The 17924-nt window shown below is 30.8% G+C and overlaps 1 protein-coding gene and 1 non-coding gene across 4 annotated transcripts in view; both read left to right on the top strand.

The window, feature by feature from the left end:
- The window catches only part of LOC114325561 (importin subunit beta-1), a 62853-nt gene extending 57122 nt beyond the window's left edge, over positions 1 to 5731 (top strand). For 2 of the 3 annotated variants that reach the window (XM_028273641.2, XM_028273642.2), the window contains exons 9-10: positions 1576 to 1753; positions 5267 to 5731. In XM_028273641.2, coding sequence (XP_028129442.1) covers positions 1576 to 1753; position 5267 — 179 coding nt within the window. In that variant the 3' untranslated portion in view covers positions 5268 to 5731. Of the gene's footprint in view, positions 1 to 1575; positions 1758 to 5266 lie in introns of those variants that run through there. The other variant, XM_028273640.2, reaches the window with a different exon arrangement.
- A 9593-nt stretch (positions 5732 to 15324) lies between these two features.
- Positions 15325 to 16227, top strand: LOC114325560 (uncharacterized). Its single transcript, XR_007697351.1, has 2 exons — positions 15325 to 15708; positions 15770 to 16227. It is a non-coding gene; the product is annotated as an uncharacterized LOC114325560 (transcript).
- The last annotated feature ends 1697 nt before the right edge of the window (positions 16228 to 17924 follow it).

Consider the following 17924-nt stretch of genomic DNA (forward strand, 5'->3'; position numbering starts at 1 on the left):
AAACATATATGTAAGAAATAAAATAGAAATGAAAGTCAGTGGAGTAATAACAGAACCCATAGAAGCAAACACAGAAATTAAGCAAGGGGATTCACTAAGCCCTCTACTGTTTAACATAATGTTGGATGCAATAATAAAACAAATAAAGAAAAAAAGGGGGTACAAAATCGGCGACAGAGAGATAAAAATACTCTGTTCCGCTGATGACACCGTGTTAGTAGCATACAGGGTTCGCAAAACCAAGGTTTTTTCGAAAAAACCAAAAAACCAGGTTTTTTGATACAAAGTATAATAAGTCTAAAAACTTTAAAAATGAATAAATTATTTTATAAAATTAACTAATAAACAATGAAAAAAATGATTAACGACAACTTTTATTTTTATTAACACACACCAAAAAATAATATAACAAAAAAAAACATCATCAAACGTTATAATATTCAAAATAACTAAGTTCAAAAGTAAAAAAAAATAGAAATTATTTATCTTAATGTTCTTCATTTGCGGCAGCTATAGTAAAAACTTCAAACAAAAACACCAGTTTGGAGACTCAGTAAAAAAAAAATAAAAACAAAAAAACCAGATTTAAACTAACTGGCTTTTTTAAGAAAAAGCCAGTTGGTTTAAACCTTGGTTTAAACCTGCCAACCCTAGTAGCACAGTGCGAAGACGACCTACAAAGATTACTGCACGAATTCAACATTAAAACAAAAGAAATGAATATGAAAATATCAGCCCAAAAAACAAAAAGCTTAGTAATTGCCAAAGAACCAATAAGATGCAAATTGGAGTTAGACAATCAAATTATACAAGTAATGACTTTCAAATACCTGGGAATTAATGTATCAGCTGACAACAATATCGAAGAAGAGGTAAAATATCAAATAGTTAAAGCCAGTAGAACGTCCGGATGCCTAAACGACACACTTTGGAAAATCAAACACCTAAGAGTGGAAACAAAGGCCCGAATATATGTCAGTTGTTAGGCCAGTTATGATTTACACGGCCCTAAACAAGACTAGATACAAGCAAAGCACATCAAAAAAGGCATCTGGAAACCAACGAAATGAGGAGCTTAAGAAGGATTGGTGGAAAAAGACTACAGGACAGGGTAAGAAGACAGTTGAAGAAAACAGGCAGTATAAAATGCCTATATAAAAGAAAAAGAAGAATTCAAATCGTCTTTCGCTCAGTTATCTACATATACCCGAAACTAAAATTTTATATTTTATATGTGTATATGAGGGTTTAAAAAACAGCGCTACCTAGCAGTAGGGGTAGAGAATTATGACTTAATAATTGCCTTTACCTTAGGAACAATCAGAATTTTATGATAAGCGTTGATTGATAATGGCAAAATATACTATTGAATGGAATAAAATATATTTCACTACATTTTTAGCTTTTTTCACACTACACTTGAGGTTCTACATCCACTTAGAATTTGGTTCGCTTATAAAATTAAGTTTCCACTATTTTACTCCTGTAAACAGATTTGAAATAAACTTCCAATAAATTGTTTTTGACATGTAGTATACACGATTGCCAATACTATTTATTTTATGTTATTTCTAGGTGATATGTGTAATGTTTTCGGAGCTCCAATGGTTCAATTCTTAGATCTGGACCCAATTAATGAAATGTTAGCACAAGGTAGACGTAGTCGAGTAAATAGGACTAAGACTTTGGCCAATTGGGCCGTTAAAGAATTAAAGAAGCTGAAGGCCGTAAACACCGCGGCTGCTGCTAGCTGGTAAGTATTATTTACACGATAGATACAATATACTATTGTCTGTCCCACCTTGACTTTACAGTACACGAACATACGGCAATACAATCCTTATGGGAGTTTTTAGCGCGGCGATGCCGATTTTCTTCAAAAGAATTTTCAATCGGACATTACCAAAGTCCTAAAAATGTAGGTCCCTAAAAATGGTAAATTAAAACTAACCCGTTACAGTCAAGTAAAACAATATTTTACATTGTTTTTTTTTGTGAATGATAGTCGTTTTCGAAAAGTAATCAGCAATTTTATAATCGATATGCGTAATAACTATTTTTGGTTAAGAATGTTAGAATATTCAACATTAAAAGTGGATGTTGTTCTATGGTTGTTAATTTATGTATTGACAGTATAGACAGTTCTGAAGTAATGTCAAGAAAAATATAAAATAGATTGTCAGTCAAGTTTAAATAAAGTTTTATATTGTCCTACCAGGTCCTACAGTTGAGAATAAATAAAGTATAATTGTTGATGGTCAGTTCACCTAAATTAAATTATAACAAAGAATATTAAATAAGCTTAAAATTATTACTGATAACATTGTATTGAGTAACTCATTGCTTATTTGGAAAATTTGGATCCTAATTGCAGTTTATTGTTTTTTTTTTTTTTTTTTTTTTTTTTTTATTTGTGACTTTAGCACTTAGCTATTTAGCCAGATACAACTTGATAATAATTAATACTAATACAAAAAAACTATTAAACCTAATACAAATGATTAAAAAGAAAAACATATTATTCTAATTTACTTAATACTAAATAAACAAGTGTCTATCTATACCTACTATTGCAAACAGATCAAAATAGTCAAAAGAAAAAAAAACCTCTTAAAAATTACTAAAATTTTATTGTTATTATGACTGATTTCCAAGATGAAATTAATGTCATTTTAATGTGTTTACACATTAAAATGTAATTAAAATGTAATTAAAATCGAAGATGAAATTAATGTCATTTTAATGTGTTTATTGTTATTATGACTGATTTCCAAGATGAAATTAATGTCATTTTAATGTGTTTACACCCTACGACAGTGGCAGTGAAAGTGAGGAAGACGGGATTATAGAAAGAAGCTAAAATATAAATCGTTTAAATGTATTTTAATTATTTCTGTAGGTACCTACGTATTTACTAAGGTTTAACATATTTATGCGCTTAAATACATTATTATATAAATGTTTTATACAAAATTATTTTTATTTTGTTCACATAAAGGTATTTGTCGAAAAAAAATATGTTTTAGAACCCTTGACAGCCACAAAATGTCAATAATATTAATTCCTAAGTTATTAATAGTTGTCCTATAGAAAAAAGTATGTTTGCTTAAAACCTGTTTCTGATAAAATTTGGCATCACTGTTGGTCATAAGAACCTGTACTGTAAAGTCAAGGTGGGACGCACAATAGGGCAGTCCGATAAGTACTTAGCCTTCAAAAGGAAAAGGAAATTTTTTGAAAACTGGCGATTTATTTCTGAACGTAGTCTCCCTTAAATGTTCTCTTATGCTTTTGTCAAATTTTATCGAAAAATTCCATCTAAAATAACATTATCATTTTAAAAGTGTGTTATTTTTTGTAGTTCTAAATATTTTCAACTTGTCTCAAACATGTTCTTTCAAAATGATCAGAATTTTACTTTTAAAGTGCTTGCTCAAATTTCGTGTGTACTTTATCACGTAGTTATTAAACACCCTGTAGAATTCTGCATAATATTCAAGCTTGGAGAATATCATCGCCTATATTTTTTCCAAATAACTTTTTTATACAGGGCGTTTCATTGGGAAACGGAAATACTTGAATGGTGAATAGAGATCACTGATGCGGTTCTTGATATACTACATTTTATTTCTCACCGATTTTTATAACCGAGTTACTGAGTATTTTATCTTTTTTTACCCATTTCTATCTGGACCCCATAACTTTAGAACCATCTTGTACATTTTTTTGATATTTGGCACACATGTGTCTCATTTAGAAACCAAACCACCAAACTAGTAACCACAAGAAAAATCCAGGTCCGGACTAAAAAAAAAATATAAATTCATTGTGACCTTGAAACAACACCCTGTATATTGAAATTTTCAAATTACGTTTGCATATTTTAAAAGAGTACAAAAAATTAAGTGTAATGGTTCACTTCAGTTTTTTGGCCAGACAATTTATAATCACTTTAATTTTGAAATTATATTGACATTTTTAAGAAGTCTGAAATTAAAAATATAAAAGATTTTTAAGGCACTTTTAATAATAAATCATTAAAGTTAGATAAATATTCATTTTAAAAATAATCAATACTTGTTACGACATTCAAACGACCCAATTACAAATCACAACAAAAATCCAGGGTCGGATTAACAAAACAATAATTGTGACTTTGAAACAACGCCCTGTATACCTATTGAAATTTTTAAAATCCGTTTGTACAGTTGAAAAGTGTTCAAAAAATTAAGTTTAATGGTTTGCTTCAATTTTTTTACCAGATTAATAGCTTTAATTTTGAAATTATGTCGAAATTTGAAGCAGGTCATTAAACATAGTTTTTTGTACTCTCTTCACATGTGCAATCGTATATTGAAAAAATCAATACACAGGGTGTTGTTTCAAGGTAACAATTGCTTTATATTTTTTTGTTAATCCCGACCTGGATTTTTGAGGGATCGAATATTGGGAATATATCGAATAAGGATTGAATATTTTTGAAATGAGTATTTTTTCATTAACTTTAATAATTTATTATTAAAAGTTAATAATATGTGCTTTATCTCAGAATTCTTAAAAATTTCAATAGAATTTCAAAATTAAAGTGATTAAATTGTCTGGCCAAAAAATTTAAGCAAACCATTACACTTAATTTTTTGTGCTCTTTTCAAATATGCAAATGGATTTTGAAAATTTCGATATACAGGGTGTTGTTTCAAGGTCACAATGAATTTATAATTTTTTTTAGTCCGGACCTGGATTTTTCTTGTGATTACTGGTTGGTTGTTTTGGTTTTTAAATGAGACATATGTGTAACAAATATCAAAAAATATACAAGGTGGTTTTAAAGTTATGGGTTCAAATAGAAATGGGCAAAATCGATAAAATTCTTAGTAACAGTTTTAAAAATCGGTGAACAATAAATGTAGCATATCTAGAACCGCATCGGTGACCTCTACTCACCATTCAAGTATTTCCGTTTTCCAATTAAACACCTTGTATATTCTGTACCATAATGGAATTATAGACTAACGTCGCACTAAAATTCACCCTGTATAAATGATGTGGTAAACTTCTTTTAAGTTTTAATTCCATAAAATACAGGGTGTTCCAAAAGAAAAAATGTGAGTAATAGTTGTATCTAACGGCTTGTATTTGTCAAAAAATATAGTTATTAACCCAGTATCCTTGTTTAAATAAAAGAGGAAGCAAATATAAATTTCCTTTCCTCATATCTGACTATTATGCATCATAATTTGTTTGTAATTTAATTTTTTTGTTTTAGATTCTTCTTGGCTGTTTAGAAACACCAAAGAGAGATCTACATCATCATAAAAAAATTTTCATGTTGATTTTTATTCAAAATTTACAAAAAAAACTCGTTTTAAATTATGTTTGATTAATTATTAAAAAATATATTACATACATACGTGGCCGGTCTCAGGTATATTTTAAAAAATCAAGTCAAGAATCATCATCCAACATGAGAATTTGTCATAATAACTTTCAGATTAACTGATACTGAGTGATCATCTATCTGTGCAGTGCAAATAAAGGAACTCCGGAACCGTTTGGTGATATAAAATAGCAAAATGAACGCTTGTAAATAGTGTCTGTTCTAGTGCGCGTCAGCAGACCTTTCAGCTCAAGACTGATGAAAAGTGATGGCATTTCAGTATCACTTGGTGCGTCAGTTCATCATTTTTAAGTAATGTAACATGATAAAAATAAAGAATTTTTTCTATATTTATTTACGAATTGGTCATACAATCCCTTCGAACTACCTTTTTTCCTATTTCCCCAGAAAACGAAGCATTTATATCATTTATATAGTGAGCACATAAAGGTTGGAATAAATTCATGTTCTCGAGAATGGACGATTTTGGAAAAAAATCCTGAAACAGGTTAATTTTTATTTTTAAACTGCGACTTTTTGGCATATATATCATACTAGTGACGTCACCCATCTGGGCGTGATGACGTCATTGATGATTTTTTTAAATGAGAATAGGGGTCGTGTGATAGCTCATTAATCGTGTGATAACATTAATATAATTATTTATAGAGGGAGTCCAAAAAAAATTTTTTTTGGAATAAATTTATTGACATAAAAAGAAGAATGTATGTAATTTATTTAATTCAAAATACATTTTACTGCTCTTAGAAAACAGTAAAAAATGTTTATTTGAAAAATAATCATGGCTTTACGCTTAAATTAAATGTTCAAACTGCCACGAGGCTTGTGGGTGGCTGCTTTAATATTGAATTTAATCAAAAAAATATTTATTTTTTCTGATAGCAGTAAAATGTATTTTGAATTAAATAAATTACACACATTCTTCTTTTTGTCAATAAATTTAATTAAAAAAAATTTTTGGACACCCTGTATAAATAATTATGTTAATGTTTATATTACTGAATAGAGAATTGAATTACCTTTCAAATGAGCTATCAGACGATCCCTATTTTCATTTAAAAAACTCATCGATGACGTCATCACGCCCAGATGTGTGACGTCACTAGTATAAGATATATGCCAAAACGTCGTAATTTAAAAATGAAAATTGACCTATTTCAGGATTTTTTCCAAAATCGTCTATTCTCGAGAAAATGAATTTATTCCAACCTTTACGTGCTCACTGTATAACGAATGTCTGTGGAAGTAAATACAATGTCGTGAGTATCGGAATTTTTACTGTGTCATGGTTTTTTATAACATTGCAAAAAAAGCATTTTTCATTACTTTCTATATTGTGAAAAAACTAGGCATTGTAGATGAAAAGGTTTAACAGAAGATTTTTTAAATTAGGAAATAATGTTACGGATAGAAATTAACACCGTAATGAGACAGTAGAAGCGGGAAATGAAAGGCTTATAGATTCTCGGTACTCCAAACTACTTGAAAACATACAATGCAAATAAAAATTAAAATTTCTCAAATTAATTTTGTAAAATAATTGTAAAATTACACAAAGATACGAAATCTATAAAAATCAAAAGAGGAATCGAACAAGGAGACATGTTATCTCTCAAACTCTTTACTGCAGTACTGGAACATGATTTCAAACATTTTGAGTGGTGCGAAATGCTCTCCCATCTACGATTTGCGTAGTTCTGACAACAGATAAGAGATTGGAACTATGCTTACTGAGTTGCATACCGCCTGTAAGGAAGTTGGTTTGAACATAAATTTTATGAAGACCATACATGTCAAGTCTGGTACCAAGAGAAAATTCAAAAGTCGACTGGAATGAAATAGCATTAGTTCATAAATATAAATACTTAGATCATGAAATCAAAATTACTATGGTTTATTTTTTAACCAAGAGGAGTAAACTAAAAAGACAGATTCACACCCAAGAAAGTCACTAGAAAAATCACCAAATCTTTTTTGGTTGATCATGTCGGCACTCAACGGTAATCAATAAATAATATATTAATACGTCGCTAAAGAGTTCTAAAAACAATTAATTTTTATATAAAAGCAGACTAAAAAACTAAAAATTAAAGCAATAACGCAGAAAACACAAAAAATCGCCGATATAACTTAATTAACCTTTGAAATGCCAAAAGTGTCAACATTTGATAAAACGTGATTAATGTCAAAATTTTATAACAGTGGAGTAAACTTGCCTGCGTTTGGACCAATTACAAACAAGCAATACAGCGCGGGAAATTTGAATCACTCCTGGTTTAAAAACAAACCATAGGTACAACCATGATACTATAAGATAGTAGCTTCCCGTAGCGCAAATACGTCAGAGTTCGCGCATCGCATGACGTAACTGGAGACCGGAACTTGAATTCTTGTTGTTAGCTTATAGTTCAGGCTGTATCATCGCCTCCGTTAGGTAACATATTCCGATTCGATTTTTTTGCACAAACTTACTTAAAATGAGTTCCTTATAACAAATACAGGAAGTGCAGGGAGGTGCCGCGGTCGGAAAATTGTTCAAAAAATCAATTTTTCACTTTGTATAATTTTTTTAGGTTCTTTTGGTCATTATGAGCCAAAAAGGTCTCTTGTAATTTTTCTCTAAAATTGACTGTTGTTGAGATATATGTACTCGATTTAAAATTTGAAAAACGCAAAAATGGCCATTTTCAAGGCTTAATAACTCGGTTAAAAACTATTATTATGAAAGTCAAGAAAAGAAGTGACTGAATCAAAGTTGAAAGCCCCTACTACAGGATTCTGAAGAAATTTTGTCATTATTTTATTACTGAGCTGTCATTTTTAATTGTTAACCATGAGCGCTAAGTGAGGCCGCCGTCAATGTGAGTACAGGTGAGATGCACCATTAGACGGCCGGAATGGTGGATCTCTTTCGCACTCATTATTGACGGCCGCCTATACGCAGTTAGCCCTCATTGTTAATCATTAAAAATAACAGCTTAGTAATAAAATAATGACAAAAAAGAATGTGTGTGTACTTTGTACGCACGTAAGAAGTTATACTTCTATTATATGATTATATGATTATAAACGAAATTAATATACTTTTTATTTATATTTTATTTAAATATTAAATTAATTTATACTTACTACTTCTCAAACATTTTTATTAAAACAGTGCCAAAAATTAAAATAATAAAAAAATAAAACACACACAAACACACTAAAAATGCCACAAATGATTTCTGAACATTAATTGTCGGAAATTTTTTTAACTAAATACGTATTTTCTGAAAATAAAATTATATAATAAATATACTTACAATCATAAAATGTATAAAAAAAAAATAAAAAAATAAAAGTTTCTATTGGGATTCGAACCAACTTACCACGCGGCTGGTATTTGCGTTGTATTGGGATTCTCTCGTATTAAAACTGCGCCACAGAGACAGCTTGTCATTATGTGCGAAGATCGTCTAACTAAACAGATTAACCTTTTGACATTTTTAACTTATGTAAATTAAATTATTTTGATTTTGAATTGAAATGATTTAGAATTGAAAAAATACAACAAAACATAGAGTAAGAAGACAATATATTATGTAAATATAAATATAAATTATGTAAATAAAAGTATTACATACTACTTATGTATTTTGGTAGGTTCAAGGTAGGTATCGGAGCCCGTATAACGACTAATAAATTTCGCAATCACTTGCGTCGTGCAAAGTGGCTATGTTCAAATATCATAACAAAATTTGATCAACTATTTATAAAACACTTACCAGTGAAAGATTCTTTAGCTTTGAATAAGCGAGATCTGCGGCACTCATACTAGGCACAGTTTGATGAGCTTTCACATTGGCATGAAACAATCATCTCTTCTATGTAAATAAGTCCAAAAATATAATATGAAAACTATTTAAAAAGGCAGTATAACCATTAACTAACTTTTTGTTTGTTGTTTCTCTTCCTACAAATTTTAAAACGCAACAAGCATACATTATAACCAAACGCAGTCCCACAGCTGTGCCACAGCTGCCATATTGGATAATTTTTGTCATGTCATTTGAACATCCAATCAGAACAAAGTTATAATGCGCATGCGCCCGGTCGCTAGGTTTCCCCATATAAAATTTCACCGTCATTACGCCCGTAAAGAAGTATAACTTCAAAAATCCTTCAGGATCTTGTAGGGTGGACTTTAAACTTTGATTTGGTCACTTATAATTTTCATAGTAACAATTGTTTTCTACAAACGTGTTAAAAATGCAATTTCTACCACTCCATAGGAGCCTTAAAAATATCACTTTAAAGCACCGGGTGCTTTAAAATTTTTAAGACACTGTAGTTAAAAGTGAAATGTCAAATTTTGACAGCAAACGTCAAAATATTTATATTTCATTTATTAACACGTAGTACAATTTGCGCAATTTGAAAAATCAATTTCTTCATTCATTTTAACGAAAAATCCACAACCGCGTTTTAAAAAACTAACAGACGTCTGACAGATGCTTCAAACCTTCCGTTAACAATTAAGTCAGCAATTGTTGCTAAGGTCCGTAATATACGATGCAATTTAAAACTATCTCCTTTCAATGAATTAAAGGTTTTTTAAAATTTAATTTAAACTAGATTTAACCTTTTTTTAACTTTAAATTAAACATTTTTAACACGTTTGTAGAAAGAATATTGTACATATGATATACGTGTTAAAAGTACATTTTTAAGGCACTCATGTGAATTGCAGAATGAGCGAAGCGAATAGGGCTTTTGATTCACAGTCATTTGTTTCGAGCTTCTGTCATATGTAGTATAATCCATGTATATTAATATTATACACAGATTATACAACATAATGACTAGGGAGCGGATTTATATGCGATCAATTTTGAGGAAATATGCGCATATATATGCAGTAAAAAATTACGAAATATGCGCAAGATATGCACAAAAATTCAAAAGATGCGCATTTCGGAAACCACAAATTTTCTGTTCTATTCTATTCTAGGGGGTTCTTTTATAGGGAGGGGCGCCAATCTTATTTATTATCTTTCAAATAAAATCATTATTTTTTTATATATGCAATTTATTCACATCTTTTACAAAAACTGATACCAGTAGTTACCTATTTAAAATAAAACAACAATATAAGTATATATATCTTTTTTTATAATTATAATTCTCTACAATGTGTTTTTCCAAATTTTTGTGGAAAAAGAGATACCGGGGAAAGTAAAAACGGTAGTCCTTAGATCAGTAGTTAGACCAACAATCATATATAGCAGCGAGACATGGACATTAACGGGGAGACAAAAATCCAGAGTCAATGCTATGGAAATGAGATTCCTGAGGAAAATAGCAAACAGAAAGAGGACAGACAAAGTACAAAACGAAACAATCAGACAAAACCCTAAAACTAGAACCAATCAACGAAAAAATTGTATATGGACAACTTAGATAGTTCGGGCACGTGTGTAGAATGTCGAACGTGAGACTAAAAAAACGAATGTTCGAAACGAGAGTGCAGGGGAAAAACAAAAGATCGGTTAACATGGAGGCTACAATGCCAAATTAAACTCCCCCCAGCCTTAAAGGTAGAAAGGCTTAGGACTAAGTAAGTAAGTAAACTTTAATGAGCAAGCAGCCAAATATTAGGCATGTATTAAAGAACAAAGAGGAAGAAAGCAATCTTAAAACTCACCATTTTACTACATGCTTTGCAGAATAAGTTTCCATTGCTGTAATGAAGCTCGGGATAGGTTCTGATCCAGGAATAAACCAGGCTAGATTCTTTCGGCATATTGCACTATTCACAAACAGAAGTATTAAACAAAAATTAAACATTCGCATTGACCGACTAAAGGTAAATAATTTTACTGATTTACGGGATCTGATCTAAAGCATAAATATTTCAATTTCCGTCAGAAAATTGTAAAACTATGGTTAAAGGTGTAAATTCTCTTAACAATAGGGGATTTAAAAGAATCACCAGAATTATAGGTACCTACTAAATATAATAAAAGTAAATAAAATTCGGATTTCCCGGTAAACCATCCTCCATCATTTTAACATCTTACAATCATTTTATAACGGCATACCATAAGCACTATAAGTACTTTGTGTAAAGATCGGGTATTTTCTAAGAAAAAATGAAAAGGCAGTGAATGATCCGTCTCTCTTCAGATAGTTCTCGAATTAATAGATACGACAGCTTGTACGGGGAAATTTTTTGTGTCGAATTAAAATATTAAAATTTTTTTTTTGGGCTTATATGTTTTTAAATAGGCACAAAATATGCATGTTTCTTTAAAAATATGCAAAATTTAGTAAAGTTCTCAAATATGCGAAATATGCATGCAATATGCATTTAGCATAAAATCCGCTCCCTAATAATGACAGAAGCTCGAAACAAATGACAATCGATGAAAAGCCCTATTACACGGAGCACGGAAGCGAAGCGAAAACCTTGACATGCGTGCCTTAAAATTGTACTTTTAACACTTATATCATAAATAACTATTAAATGAGTTATTAAGTCTTGAAAATGGCGATTTTCGCGTTTATGTAAAAAAATTGAACGAATTGAAAAAATTAATTTTTTGAATTTGTTTAAAAAAGTTGTTTAAACAATTTTCTGACCGCGGCACCCTGCGTATTTGTTATAAGGAACTCTTTTTTTAGTAAGTTTGTGCAAAAAAATCGAATCGGAATAATTTACCTAACGGGGGCGACCATACACACTGGACTATACAACCGCGAGCAATTCAAACTAATCGGACATTACGAACTTGGGTCTCCAGTTTCGTCACGACTCCCTTCTCTTCGAGATGCGCAATATATTATCTTGTTATTTATAGTATCATGGGTACAACCAAACTGCAAAGAAAGAATCACTTTGGCATGGGCCGCATATGGGTCTATCCGACATCTTCAAGAGCAACATCTCGAGTTATTTTCAAAAAGAAGACTTTCAAGCCAAGTGCGCTTCCATCATGACTTACGGCGACGAAAATACTTTCTTAATCCAGGCCACATTAGCCAAACTCCGAGTGGCCCAAAGAAGAATGGAACACCCGTGACTTGGGCTGATTCTCAGAGACAGGATTAGGAACGAGGAAATAAGGTCAGGGGTCACAGATATCATGGAGCACATGGCATTGTTGAAGTGAAACTGAGCGGGCCATGTATCCAGAATGAATAACGGACGGTGGACCCAATTATAATACAAGCACTTTTGGAATTTTGTTAACAGCAAACGCAAAAATAATGGTCTACCAAACACTATGTTTCTTGGAAACACTCTGCTTAATAATGGTGCGGATATCGTTAATAATTTTGCGCAATGCTTTCAAAATATTTACAGAGTAAATGATGATTTAATACAGCCCACCTTAGAATATGAAAAAACAGTGAGTCTAAATTCTTGTAATGTACCTATTGAAATCATATTTGAAAAATTAGCCAATTTAGACATTTTTAAAGGCTCTGGACCAGATGGAATTCCACCTATACTATTAAAAAATTGTAGATGTACTTTAACCCGTTCCTTATATTTTCTGTTTTCTCATTCACTTGATTCAGGTATTTGTCCAAGTTTGTGGAAATCTAGTTTTATTGTTCCTATTCATAAATCAGGTGACAGCAGTAATATAGCTAACTACAGACCAATAGCATTCTTTCTACTATTCCTAAAATTCTAGAGAGTATAATATGGGACTCTATTAAAACACCTTTATGCAATGTACTAATTGAAGAGCAACATGGTTTTCTTTCAGGTAGATCAACTTCTACAAATCTTTTACTTTTCACGCAATACATATCTGATGCTTTGGAAAGGAGACTACAGGTGGATGCTATTTATACAGATTTCTCCAAAGCTTTTGACACTGTGAATCATAAATTGTTGTGTAGCAAGCTTAAAGCTATTGGATTTACGGGCAATCTGTATAACTGGTTATGTAGTTACCTAACTAGCAGAATACAACTTGTTAAAATTAAATACTTTCAATCTAGTGAAATTTCCGTAACATCTGGCGTTCCACAAGGAAGCCACTTAGGGCCTTTCCTTTTTAATATATTTGTTAATGACATTAAATCTCAAATTCACTCTAAATTTCTGCTATTTGCTGATGATTTAAAAATCTATAGAATTATCGAATCCGTCACAGATTGTGAAAAACTTCAAAATGATATTAACAAAATTATGGCATGGTGCAATTGGAACCAAATGAGCATTAATGTTGGAAAATGTCATTTTATTAGTTTCTGTAGAAGATAGAAGAATTAACAACCTTTTTTATAATTACAAATTAGCTGAAGAACCACTGAAGGCTGTATCAACTGTAAGAGATCTAGGTGTTCAATTAGATTCCAAACTAAATTTTTGCGCTCATTTTGATTATGTGAATAACCAGGCATTTAAAATTAGAACTTCTAGATGTTTGCATAAAATTAATTCCATCAGACTGATTTACATTTCCCTAGTTAGATCTGTTCTTGAGTATTGCTCAGTTGTTTGGTCACCCACTTATGAAGTCCATATAGCCAAGCTTGAAAAAGTCCAAAATAAATTCATTAGGTACTTAAGTTTTAAATTACACAAACCTTTAAGTGACCATTCCTACTCAGAAATTAGAAATAAACTAAACCTTCCTAGGCTATCTTCCAGACGGATGTATGCTGATGTTTTGTTTCTTCATAAACTACTGAATTCAAAAATTAATTGCAATGATTTACTGTCTCTAATTGACTTTAATGTTCCCTCTAGAGTTACTAGAACATCCCAAAATTTTGCAATTAAATTTCATCGCTGCAACTTTGGTAGGCATTCTCCGCTGAGTAGAATCATTCTAGATAGAAATAGAATAGACCTTGATTTGTTGCTGTGCGCTTCGGAAAATGTTTGTAGACAGTGTTTAAAAAAATATTTGTAATCTTATGTGATTTATATTTGTTATTTACTTTGTATTATTTTAATATTTGTTTTTTCTATATATCTGCATCGCCAATTTTTGTCATACATATTTACTATATCTTTATATTTATCGTATCACTAGATAATTATAATATTTTGTGTATATATTGAATTGGGTGGTATCCCGTTAATAAATAAATAAATAAATAAAAATCTAAATAATATTTAGACCAAATTATAATGAACAGTAAATGAAATGGAACTGGGTAGGGCACGGCAAAACAACGACAGGTGGCCGAGAAAAATTATACATTGGAGACCACGCAAACACAGTCATAGTAGAGGAAGGCCACAAAAACGATGACTATTGAAAAATTCACACCGAGAATGCAGTACGGCTAAGATAGGGCAATACATTTCTAATGGGGAATAAGCGCACAGGGTTGTCGGTCTTCACCAGTTGTTGATTGCTCTCTCAAGAGCGTCGCACAGGAACTGTGGCAAACTGAATGCGCATTCCTATCTTAACCGTACTGCAATCCCAGTGTGAATTTCACGTTAGACGACATTAAAGCAAAAGTTAGGGGAAAACTAGTGGAGAATTCATCGGGAGGCCTTACTCCAGGAGTGGATGCAAACAGGCTGAAGAAGATAATAAACAGTTAAGCAGGAATGTAATTAGGCAAGATGGAACCATCGTAGGGAATAAAAACAAAGGATATGATGAAAAATATTGTACATTTTATAATACTCATAAATTTTATAATAATATATATTATAGAAAATACTGCTGAAATGCAGGACCACCGTTACTATGTAGTGGTAGTGACTATTGCGATGGAGGAAAGTTCTATTATAACTTTCTGGTCCTAAATACATTCATTTAATATTTTCCAAAGAAAATTTGACAAAAACTGACGTCCTCTGGAGTAAATTTCACGTATTAGATTTCGTCAAAATTGCTGGAAAAGAACCTTTTTTAACAAGACTAAATTTTCAAAGATTGGTTAAGTAGAATCAGAGTTATATGCGCTTTTGTATAAATATCTAACAATGTTCATCTACACAGTGTCCGCAGGCATATAAACCCAAATAAACATCAATGTTCATCTAAATTGTAATGCTGATGCAGAAAAAGCCTGATTTATAATTCACAGCCGAGAACCGTTTTTAGAAAAGCTTTAGATCACTTATATTTTAACAAAACGCTCTACAAGTTTTTATGAAAAAAAATTTGTAAATACCCTGTATATTCGATCCAATTTGTAATTCAAGTTGCATATCTGTAAGTGAACCATTTTGACACATCACATCACAGTGATGTGAAATTGGATGTGAATAAATAGAAAAGTGTGGTTATGTACAATCAGTTATGAATTCAAACTAATTTTATAACAATTTGAACACTAAATAGGTACGTTTAAATTCTTTAAACATTTTAGTTAACTACATCATTTCTTTTTTATTTATTTCAGAAATAAAATGTTTCCGATTTTGGTAAACTCTGTTATTACGCTTTCTAAAAGGATACCCTCCTTCACAAAAGCCTCCTTTTCTCAGCTTAGTACACCAATTGCATCAAGTATAATACAAAGTACATTTTTAAAACCAGTATCTTTAAATGTAGTTCCTTCGTGTGGCTTTAAAATAGTTGGAAGAGTGAAAAGAAGGTGCAAAGATTGTTTCATGGTCATGAGGGAACAAAGAATGTACAACCTTTGTAAAACACATCCGAGACACAAACAGATGTCGATGGCCAAAGATCCCAAGAATACATGGATTCTTACCCATGCAACACAGTCCAAAGTTAGACCATGGTAAAATAATTAAGTGTAAGAAGTGTTAGTGATATATTTTAATTTAAACAGAATATTATAAGTACCTTTGTATTGTATGTATCTTCTAATGAGAATAACAGGCTTTAAGTCCCTAATTTAATGTTTTTTTTATTATGTTGGTTTACCTTATATTTCTCTTGTTCTCAATGACTTCTCTATTTAAATTTTTTGTTAGCAACCGTACTAAATGAGCATGCCATTGAGCTGTGTCTTTTTATTACGTTATTATACATACTATCACATTATATTTTAACATTTTTTTTTAAAGGTGATAATTATTGTGGGATTTCATTAACACATTGTGTGCGGATGTCTGATCCTAAGACTTATACTCTGAATAGACAATAAAAAACATATCGTGGGCATACTGGGAAACTCCATTTTTGTCAATTTCGATGTTTTAATACCATTAAATTCACAAACATCAATATGTTAACAGGAAAAGCCTTATATATCCAAATTGTCATCCACAGTGCTTAAAATTGAAGCATGATTTAGTCATAAGTCCATTAGCGGAAATTAAGGTACACTTCACGTCATATAAAACTAGTACACTTTTTTTCCCAATGTAAACCTGTGTTCAGACTGACAATTATTGTTCGTGAATCACGTCTTTGTTGCCATCACAGATAACGGAATAGCACTAAATCTTAATACGAAAAAATAACGTTTAAAATGTATATTTTGAATTGTAATACATATATTTAAATTCAACACTTGTTCACTGTAAAAGTTATTCATTTTGTATTAATTCCAAATTAAATTTTTAATTTTTCCAGTGTGTTTTATTTATTCTACACAACTTAATGCAGTTTTGTCCTACAATTTACTAGAAACCAATCACACCTCTCGATTTGACATTAAACATAATAATTTAAAGTCATGTCAAGATTTATTATCTATCAATATTTTTGAATTGAAATATTTTCATAAATTATAATAAAACACAAATCAATGTATGGATACTTAATTGAGATGACGGAAAATTCCAATTATTATTGTTTTAGTTTTTAGTATATTAAAAAATGCGGTCTGTCACACAGCCCTGTTGTTACCTAGTTTGATATAATATTTTCGTTGAACTGGCAAAGTTGCCCTAGAAATTAGAATAACACTTGTGACAAGATCAACTTACACAACTTGAAAAACACGATTTTCGGTTATAAGAGTTGTATCAGTTTTTTTTTGACGCGAAGTGTACTAGTACACTTTAGAAGACCAAAAATAAGCATTTTTCAAGATTTTTTTTTCTCATATTCTTTATTAAAAATGAACATAAAACCTTTTACATATTAATATCTAACTCTTAGAGAATACAAAAAATATATCTTCTTTCACTTATGCACGTTTACTAATATTGTAGAGCGCGCCAAAGTCGAGGCCTCGAAAAAAAAAATAGTTCTGATGGCGGACAGTTAATCTCAGGATTGGGATCTCTGAAATAAAAAAATCGTACGGCATTTGAAAAAGGAAGGTTTCTTACGTGATAATTTACCACTGTTAGTGAAAAATTCTGCCAAAATAAGATTTTATGGAAATTTGAAAAAATTTTGTGAAAAAATCACCTGTTTTTCTTCAGTTTTTCATGGTTAAAAAATATTAATTTTTTATTTTTTGGTCAAATTATGGTAAATTGTCACGTAAGAAACCTTCCTTTTTCAAATGCAGTACGATTTTTTTGTTTCAGATATCCCAATCCTGAGATTAACTGTCAGCCATCATTTTCGAAGCCTCAACTTTTGCGCCCTCTACAATATTAGTGTAAGTGCATACATGAAAAGAGATATATTTT

Source organism: Diabrotica virgifera, chromosome 3 (assembly GCF_917563875.1).
Source record: "Diabrotica virgifera virgifera chromosome 3, PGI_DIABVI_V3a".
NCBI classification, from domain to species: domain Eukaryota; kingdom Metazoa; phylum Arthropoda; class Insecta; order Coleoptera; family Chrysomelidae; genus Diabrotica; species Diabrotica virgifera.